General features: G+C 34.8%; 1 protein-coding gene across 1 annotated transcript; it reads left to right on the top strand.

Annotated features, from left to right (window-relative positions):
• Nucleotides 1–5,004: 5,004 nt before the first annotated feature.
• On the top strand, nt 5,005–8,547 carry LOC130092433 (uncharacterized). The gene is made up of 2 exons (XM_056260289.1): nt 5,005–6,165; nt 7,473–8,547. The coding sequence occupies exons 1-2, from the start codon at nt 5,995–5,997 to the stop codon at nt 8,313–8,315; spliced, it is 1,014 nt and encodes a 337-aa protein (XP_056116264.1). The 5' UTR covers nt 5,005–5,994; the 3' UTR covers nt 8,316–8,547.
• Nucleotides 8,548–9,991: the final 1,444 nt, after the last annotated feature.

The raw sequence follows: 9,991 nt of genomic DNA, 5'->3' as shown, positions 1-9,991 counted from the left end.
CTTACAAAGCTACTATGATAGCAATAAGCATGCTTGAGTAGAGCTTGACACACGTTAACTCACGCCGCGGCCATCTTGTTGAAAAAAAAAAAGGCATAAAATGAACCATTGGTCCAATAACACATTGCTACCTAGTCGACCGTTCTCTGAGGTTTGTTTTCATGATAATCGAATGTAAAGAGTTTTATCTCTAAAAACTGTTTAGCGTATAACGCTAGTATATAGGGGATAGAGTAATGAAAAAAAAAAAAAATCGCTAGTTAATACCATTAACAAGGCTCAAAATAGCCCCACACTAACAGAGTAACATATTGAGGGTCCCTACATGCAAACCGAAGCATTGAGAACTTTGTAAGTGTACAGACAGTTTAATAAGAAGATATTTTAAAAAGACAGTCCACTTCGCTTATACAGGCAGGAGCCATCTTTGGAAAACAGTCTCGACCAGTCAAACCACGAACGCCATGCCAAGTGAGCTGGTCAATCGGAATTATGTTTGTGAAATCTAATTACATGGAAATGCATGAATATCTGTTTAAAGTCTGCACTGGCTAGGGAGAGGGAGGTCAAGAGGTTTTTCGGTCTTTCATGCAGATCAATGAGCAGCTGTCGATGCAAACTAAAACCACGCAATATTTGCTCTATATATCAGAAATAATTGCACCGATTTAAAACAACTTGTCTAGTGCACTTACTCAGTGGATAACTGTCCATATGGTCCCTCCGGTATCGGGTCGCCGCCTCCAATTTATTTTCGGGACATGGAAAAAAGTTTCAAGTACAGCCTTCAAGTAAAGTTTCAAGTACAGAGCGGGGAAATCTTCAGACTGTACAAAACAATGCGTCTCTTGGTTGTCGCGACTCAACAGGTCCCGCTCCGTGCAACACAGGCACTCCTGTTCGATGTCCATAGCTTCACAATGTCCGCAGGTACACCACTAGTTTCCCGAAGTACGAGGCTGTGTTGCGGCATTGACCACTGGCAGCTCTCACTCCCTCTCTCGTAGCCCTTTCACGGAGCTCCTGCAGCTCTTCGTCAGTATATTCCGGCGCAAAAAGATAAGACCCTCCATCAAACATAAACGGTTCGTCGGTTGAATAATCCGCCATCTCTTTAGTGTGTATTTTAAGTCTCCTTTTAATTTTTTTTTATTATTTTCTCTGTTGCGCTCAGTGCTTTCTTCCGGAAACAACCATAGACAGTAAAGGGGAAACAACAGACCATTTGAGATTACAAGTCACAGTTCAGCTAACTTGGCACGGCGTTCGTGGTTTGACTGGTCGAGACTGTTTCCCAAAGATGGCTCCTGCCTGTATAAGCGAAGTGGACTGTCTTTATAAAATATCTTCTTATTAAACTGTCTCTACACTTACAAAGTTCTCAATGCTTTGGTTTGCATGTAGGGACCCTCATTATGTTACCGTGTTAGTGTGGGGCTATTTTGAGCCTTGTTAATGGTATTAACTAGCGATTTTTATTTTTCATTACTCTATGCCCTATATACTAGCGTTATACGCTAAACAGTTTTTAGAGATAAAACTCTTTACATTCGATTATCATGAAAACAAATCTCAGAGAACGGTTGACTAGGTATCAATGTGTTATTAGACTAAAGGTTCATTTTGCGCCGGAGTTGACCTTTAAGTCAGTCTCAGATAGCCTGTGGGGGGTTTGGAGGGGCAGGACAATATGTGTTAATGTTCCTCTTTCATATGGAGAGTGTCGGATAGCCAGCCTGATGAGCAGGCAAAGGCACAATTCTTTTAAGGATAAATCTCTCAATGTGTCCAAATGTAGCCCCTATATCTTATTAAATTATAAATATTGTAGTTTATTTATTGTATTTAAAGTTTTTAACACAAAATTTAAAATGAAGTGTTAAATCCAGTTGTTTAAACTGGTTTTGTAGAGTTTTAGAATGTTTGAGCAGTGTGTATGATTGTCAACAATCTGGCATTATCTAAACATGAACTGTTGACGAAACGCATTCATGCCAAGAAACGAATGTGAGTGATCAGTAGATAGAGAGCTCTTTTATTCGCGATCAGCCTCGTTTCAGTGAGTTGGTGGAATTCGTAAGGTGAATTCAACGAGGCATGCTGTGTCTTTGAAGCAACAAAGGGTAAATAATTTGTTACAGTTTTTTTTTTGTGATTTGTATGGATGACACACAACGACATATACAGTATTATTCACTGTATGATGTGTTTTTACCCTGAAATGTTTAATTTCGGGAGAGACCCGGCGTGCGCAGTGAGGGAGATGAAATAAACTTGCTAAAAAGAGATCCAGCGCGAGAGAGAGGCAAAGAAAAACGCATGTTCTTAACCCATAAGAACCCGGACCAATTTCCCCTTATAGGAAAATTATGGGGGACATAAAACAGACTAAATGGACTACTTAAAACATGTTTCAGCAGTTTTAAAAAAAAAATACAACCACTCCTTGTCAAAGATCTGTAATGTGACGTATATGTCACATTGGGCGTTTATGATGCATTTTTTAATGTTTACATATGTCACATTGGGCTTTTATGTCTATTTAAAAAAAAAAAAAGTTTTGTTTTGTTTTCCACAACATTTTCAAAATTATGACTTTTCTGGGAAGATAAAAAAAAAATCTTTTACTTTTTCAGAAGTAATACAGTTTTAGCATTTTATTTGCTTTGCCACATGTTTCAAAACCACATAAACTGTGACCATTCAATTTTACAAAAACTCTTTTGTAACATATCAAAATTTTACCTTTCAGGTATACAGTTTAACCAGAAATAAATTAATTATTTTTTCTCTACTCAAAAATGTGCAAACTGAATAAACATGTTGGACAAGCATGTAGTGCATTAACATTGCAAAATTCTACTTTTTCAGGTAAACGTTTTAACCAGAAATACTTTTTTATTATTATTTTATCACAACTTGAAAATGTGCAAACTAAAAAAAATATATATATATAACTACCTCACACTGGAGGTCAACATGTTGGACATGCATGTAGTGCATTAACATTGCAAAATTCTACTTTTTCAGGTAAACGTTTTAACCAGAAATACATTTTTTTTATCACAACTTGAAAATGTGCAAACTGAAAAAAAAATAAAAAAAAATATTAAAGCTGCAAGCAGCATTTAGCGGTGTTCAAGCAGTTAAGGCCTTTAAGGCCGTTAAGCACAAAAGCATCAAAAGATATTAAGTTTTATTTAGCATACATTTAACCACTGACATAATAGATGGAAAAGACCATTTACAGCCAATACAGCCAATACAGGCAATTTTCCATAGGAAATATATGGTTTTAAATAGGGATGTCCCGATCCGATACTCAGGATCGGTATCGGCTCCGATACTGCCATTTTTGCGGGATCGGGTATCGATCAGACGAGGCCGATCCAAATCCGATATTGTGGGTATACTATTATGTGTTATTGTTAAGCCCCACAAAAGGCACAAAAACTAAAGTACCATAACGTTTTCGTGCACTCTATTATAAGTGTTCTGAAGCCATTATGTGAGATATAAATTAATATTTAAGTCATTAAATTCAAGATCACGTAAACTTTTCCCTCTCGCGGCTGTCAGTCAATCTCCATTCAGCATTCAAACAGCGCGTCGTGTTCGGTTACAGTCAATGATGAAACTATCTTCAAGATGATTCAATGTTAATACTATTATACTTGATCTGTAACATAAAGGTCTATGTTTTCGCATAAAACAACTTTATCTTGCTGGACTTTATTGCTGTAACTCAATCGTGTTACTCTCTATACCGGGTGTCGGACGCTGTCGGTTTGATCACAACACTAGAGTCAGAGCACTATAATTGTTCTTCACGCGCACAGTAACTGAAATTTAAAACTGTTAAAAGAAAAGGCTCAATAAACGATTGCATAGATAGATACTGTATAATACACTGTCCATCAATATGTATCTCCGTTGTGCTTTGAACTTTTCAAAGCGGACTCGACGCGCTGCGTGCTGTAACTCCACGTGGCTTCAAGCGCATCATTCTCCGCTCGGGATGCGCATACGCGCTTTGTGCCGCACTGTATTGAAGCCTTTCATATCATAATGCAGTGACGCAATTAAAGCTTATTAACATTAATAATTATTAATGTTGCTGCCTCATTAAATAGCTGTGCAATACACTTAAAACATGTCTCAATTTTATAGCAGATTTAGCTATATCTAAAATAATTATCTTTTTCATTTTTGTTATCTTGTTTTTCATGAATGTATTTTACAACAATAAAAAGAGCAATGTGTATTATCCACTAATCTAGTTTATAATAGCATTTTTGTCATAGATTATTTGGGGATTTGTTGTTTATCTTTATAATGAAGCTGTCTGTATTAAGTAGATTGTGTTTAACACACACAAGAGTGATAATCAGTTTAACACACAGTTATAGAAATTCTACTAAAAAGAAACTGTACTGGTATTTACAATGTAGAATGCTGCTGTTTAAATTGTTTTAACTTTAAACCTGTTGGTAGCTAGCTAGCTTTAAGTACTGAAGTACCTGTATTTTCTTTCATTTATATATTTCTTTATTTTTTTGTAGTGTTTGAATAAAGGGTGGCAATCTTTCATAATCAACTGTTGTTGTGGACTATATAGGAGGTATATTTTAGGTGGCTAATTGAGAAAATTGCTATATTTTTTATTAGTTTAAGAATAAAATAAAAATATCGGATTAATATCGGTATCGGCAAAAGCCAAAGCTGAGGCATCGGTATTGGTATCGGAAGTGAAAAAGTGGTATCGGGACATCCCTAGTTTTAAAGCTTTTTAACAGTTATAGCGCCACCTATGGTCCGATCTCCATGAATCTTTGCATGCTTCTTCACCATGTTTTGACACATAAGCTTCTCAATTTTTGTGACTACTAACTAATCTTTTTTTTTAACTAACTAATTTATCTTTCTTTTTAACTTTTTTTCTTTCTTTCTTTCTAACTTATCTTTCTTTCTTTCTAACTAATCTATTGATCAACATTTAAAGTACTTTAAACTTTTAGCTACTTTAAACTTCAAAGTCTCATGTCCGGCTTTTTCAAGCCAACTTAAAGTTTGTTTCAAACTTTTTTTTCTAGTTTCATGTTCATATTGGAGCCTAATGTTGAATCATTGTAGTCACATGGATTATTTTAATGATTTCCTTTGGGGAAAGTAAAATTTTAAAACTATTTAAGCATGTTTACAGTGACACAGTTGCATATAAATTGTTTTGTAGATAAAAGAAATGTTATGTATGTTTTGTGAAGATATGATTATTGTTTTTAGCACTGGGGTCCTATTGCTTTGTTGAGTTTGTCTATTTTATTTACCACAAGTAAAGTCGATTATTATGTCATTTGAAGATAGTTTTATGAAATGATTGGTTATCATTGTATCAGATAAGAGCGACATATAAAATGTGCAGAGAATTTGATCCTCAGGATTAGGGCACAGAACTAGTGATACAGTTATTTTAAATAAATAAATAAATGATATGATAGAGTTTATCCCAACCCTGATTGATAATTGTCTCCCTAATCAAATACACCAGATTCAACTCATCTGCTCATTATCACATGGGTTAATGAGCTAATGAGTTGAATCTGGTGTGTTTGATTAGGGAGACAATTATCAATCAAATGTAAAAGCAGAAGCAGGTTTTCAGCTAGTTTACAGCAAGTAGAAAATGGCTTCCACTTCAACAGCCAAAAAATTTAAGAGTGATTACACTGAGTCAGTTTGTGGATACATCCACAATGTAAGTGCAATAAAAACTTCACTTCGAACTGGTTATAAGTTTTTCAATGCTGAGTTCCAAGTGAACAGGGATGAGTGCCATGATGTCGTTGTGTTTGCGGTTGAAAAACGAACAGCTTTTGTTCAAGCTAACAGGAATCAGAGTCCTGTCAAATTGGACCGGATAGCACGGAGAGTTAGTGAGTATCTATTTCGTCATGAAAATATTTAAGTGTTTTTCTAATGTTACTGATTAGTTAAATGATTGGTAATGTGATTGTTTGCATAGGTAAGAATGGCAGTGAATATGACATTCACTGTGGTACCTGTACAGCTATTTCTGTGGTGGTAGATCTTGGTTATCCATTTAAATTCCCATCATTGAAAGTGAAGACCATAGCTGAGGTGAAAAACATGGCTCCAAAGCAGAATGTAAGTGATTTATTTTGTGTTATGTGTATTAATGTGGTTAAGTTGTGATCATTTGTGTACATCAGTGGTTCCCACACATATTTTTTTATGCTGGTGTACAGCAAAAACTCCAGTGGTAAATTAACTCTCCTGGGAGTTTAAGTGTTAAAGTGTTAAAATATGAGTGTTAAATTAAGTCAAGAGTGTTAAAGTTAATGAGCTAATTAAGTGATTAATTGAGTGCTGATTGATCATTATTGAAGACACCTGATGTTAACAAGCAGAATCATCAAAGGAGAAAATGTATTTTAAGACACCGTTATAGTTATCAGTGTTTGCTTTATTTGGGCTTTTGATCCTTTAATCATTAACTTTAGATTTTGTTTGGCCCCCGAAAAAAAGATTTTGTTTTATCAGAACAACTTTTAAGAAATCCTTTTGATCAGTGTTTCTCAACCCTGTCTTGAAGGACCCCGAACACTGCATGTTTTCTTTGTCTCACTAATCAAACACACCTGATTCAACTTATCAGCTCATTAACCCATGGTTACTGGACACCTAAAAATGTAACTTCCTCCATCTCAGTAAAAACCAATGCAATTAATTTTTTTGTAATAGACATTTTAATTTTGTATTTTGAGAGAATTTGATGTTACTTTAATCTTTGCCATTGAAAATAATACTTTTTTTTTTTTTAAATACTTCCTCAATTATTGTGGTTTTTCAGATTAATTTAGAGACTAGGCCTTTAAAATTTTCTTTGAAGTCAGATTAGCGCCATCTGTTTTGGAAAATTTAATAAATCATGTTATTTCATGGGTTCACCACTAGATGCCTTTATAGCTCTCTATGGAGAGGCTTGTGAATTTTCTAGTTGATTTTGAACCAAATTACTTTTAAGATGTGGATTTGAAATTAGTTTTTAAAAATTCTCTAATACTTGTTGCCAAGGTTTATATTTATTTTTTTATAAATTGAATGTGAAGTGTACACTCTTTTGCATTATTACTACAGTTAAACCCGAATACAGAGAAAGCATTTTGTTACAGGTTACATTAGCCTATGATGTTTTAGTGTCACCCCTTCATTGCATTGTGGCAGATTTGTAGAGTTTGATTTTTTTTTTTTTTTTTTTTATTTCCCTTCATTTCCTATGGTCGGTCTTTTAAAAAAAATCATAATTTGTAGATTGTACACAGAAAAATGTCCCATTCATTATTTTAAATGTTTTTTTTTTCTGTCGTACAGAACAAAACATGTATGATTATGTAGTAGATGTTGTCTTTTTGCATTTGTGTGCATAAGTAAATAAAGACTTTTTGTTTTAGGTTGCTGCTGTCCAGGTGAAAGCGGTTTATGTTGGTTCTGCAAGTGGAACTGCTCCAATCAATGGAGTACCAGTGGACATGCAGACTTGCTATGTGGCTGATCACACCAGTCGTATTAAGCTGAGTCTGTGGGAAACCCAAGTGGGAGCGCTGGTGCATAATAAAATGTACGAAATTACCAATGTCTACACTAGGGAGTTTGAGGGTGGTTTTTATTTGACAGCCACTCGATTTTCCCAATTTAAAGAATTGGTAGCTCTTTCTGCTTCGGCCGTAGATACTCCTTTTACAGTTGATGAAGGGGAAATTACAACAGTGACAGCTGAGATTAGTGGTGTCGAGGTCAGTATCCGGCGCTGCTGTATGAAGTGCCGTGCTTGGCAGGCTGATTTTAATTCCAAAGCAAAGTTTCATCGATGTGTAAAATGTGGGCTGCTACAAAAGATTATCAGTTTTCTGCCAACTGTCACAGCAAAAGTCTCTGTGTCAGGTGACTTTGGGGATGATGAATTTAAATTGTGCAATTCAGTTTTGAGAAATCATTTGGATGAAGAGGGATTGTGCAACTTGCTGTTGGATGCACAGAATGTCGAGGAATATTTGCTGGAAATGGGGATCTGTTTACTGAAGTTGCAGAATAGTGTAGTCATTGCATTGAGCAAGGTGAATAATGATAAGGCTGAAGCTGAACCTGAAGATTTGTTTGGAGAGGCAGCCAGTCTGCTTGAAGGTGAGATGGAAATGGCTGAGATGGCTGAGACTGTGTTAGGTGAAGCTAATAGTTTGCTGGACCAACCGGTCTCAAGTGAAACAAGTGAGCCATCTGAAAGTGTGAAGGAGTAATAATGTTTATGGGATCCTTTATTTTAAACAGACCAATTGCTGTTCATTTATTTATTGTTTTTTTCATTTAGGATGTTTGTTTTTCCCAGTTGAACATAAAAAAAAAGTCAATTTATTTTTAAGCGGGGCATTACTATTTGCTAAGTTTGTTTTGAACATGCTCATGTATAAACATTTATTTTTTTATTAATATACTTTATTTTCATAGAAGCATTTTCTGGATATTAGTCAAAGTAATTGGAAATTGTAATGCCTTTTTTATTTAGTTTTTTATGCGCAAATATTTGCGTTTATGTAAAATTGTGTTAGAATTTCTTTTTGATAAAAAGTTTAGAAAAACACTAATTTTGTTTAGTAGCCTATGCCAAACTTTTGATGATGCATGTTATTTCATTTAAAGCCCAATATAGTGTTTAATGTATTTATTTTAAGGTGATCTTTTAATAAATTGTGGGCATTGTTTTATTGTACTGCATTTACAACAATTTAATTGTTTCAGTAAATGTTTCTTTATAATTTCAGTTTTTGTGGTGTTTCCATAGTACCAGTATGAAGAGGGTGTAATGTTTGGGGGGAATGCATGGAAGCAATTTATGTAGTCTATCGTGTGTCTTGTAAGGCAGCGTACATGGCAATGATGTATGTAAGCATAATGTAATGAGGTATGGCGTTCCAATCGGCTCTATTATATAACTTTGCAACATTCACTCATGTCAATGAACGTCTCACTTAACGTTCACTAACGTAGTTTTTATTCTGCTGTCTATTTCATTCAATTTAAGACGCAGACGTCACGTAAATCACGTGTGGCAGTGAAATGTTGAGTAAGATGTTATGCGTCATTCACTTGTGGCAGTGAAGTTAAAAATATATATATCTCTAAAACGTATGGCAATACGTTAGTCAGCACGGCTGCACAATTAACAATTAGTCAGTTTCTGCACAATTAACTTTCCCTTCACTAATTCCTCTCACTAAACGTATGTCTGCGGCTGTTATATTTATGTGTGTTCTTGTTTAACCCACAATTTGAGGGCCAAATGCCTCCCACAAAGAAATATGGAAGACATTTGATATAGGCTATTACATTTTTATAGCTTATTGTTGGTTTGTGTTTATCTTTTATAAAGTGAATAGGCCTAGGCTACAGCATTTTGGTATAGCCTACTAAACATCAGTGGTTGCCAACTCCATCTTGTCAACTGGTTATGAGATTGGTTCTGTAAATAGATGAATAGAACAGGATAAAAAAAATAGCCCATTATGTCTGGTAATCGAATTTATACAACTACAATCTGAAAACATAACTATTAGGCTATAAACAAAACATTTTTTGTTTTATAGCCGGGTCGGCAAGTAAGTTTGGCATCGGCCCCAAAAAAATAGTCAAAGCTAAATTAAGAAATTAATTGATGAAAAATTTAATAACAATTGCTTGTTACAGTGTCTTTTGGAACTGTTATTGAGCTTTTACTCAATTGAGCTGTTAATTCCTGTAGGACAGTCATTAACAAAAATCCACATTTGTGTCCGGGTTTTACGCTGGATAAATTAATAAAGCAGTAATTATTGTAGAATATTCAATATGTTTATTTATAGAATATTGAATAGGTTGTGATTATTGTCTAAATAAATCCACAATGTTTTCGGGGGTGACGCTGCCAATAACACACATA

This window comes from Rhinichthys klamathensis, unplaced genomic scaffold, assembly GCF_029890125.1.
Source record: "Rhinichthys klamathensis goyatoka isolate OS25496 unplaced genomic scaffold, OSU_Roscu_1.1 h1tg000176l_1, whole genome shotgun sequence".
NCBI lineage: Eukaryota > Metazoa > Chordata > Actinopteri > Cypriniformes > Leuciscidae > Rhinichthys > Rhinichthys klamathensis.
This window is presented reverse-complemented; position numbering and strand designations above follow the sequence as displayed.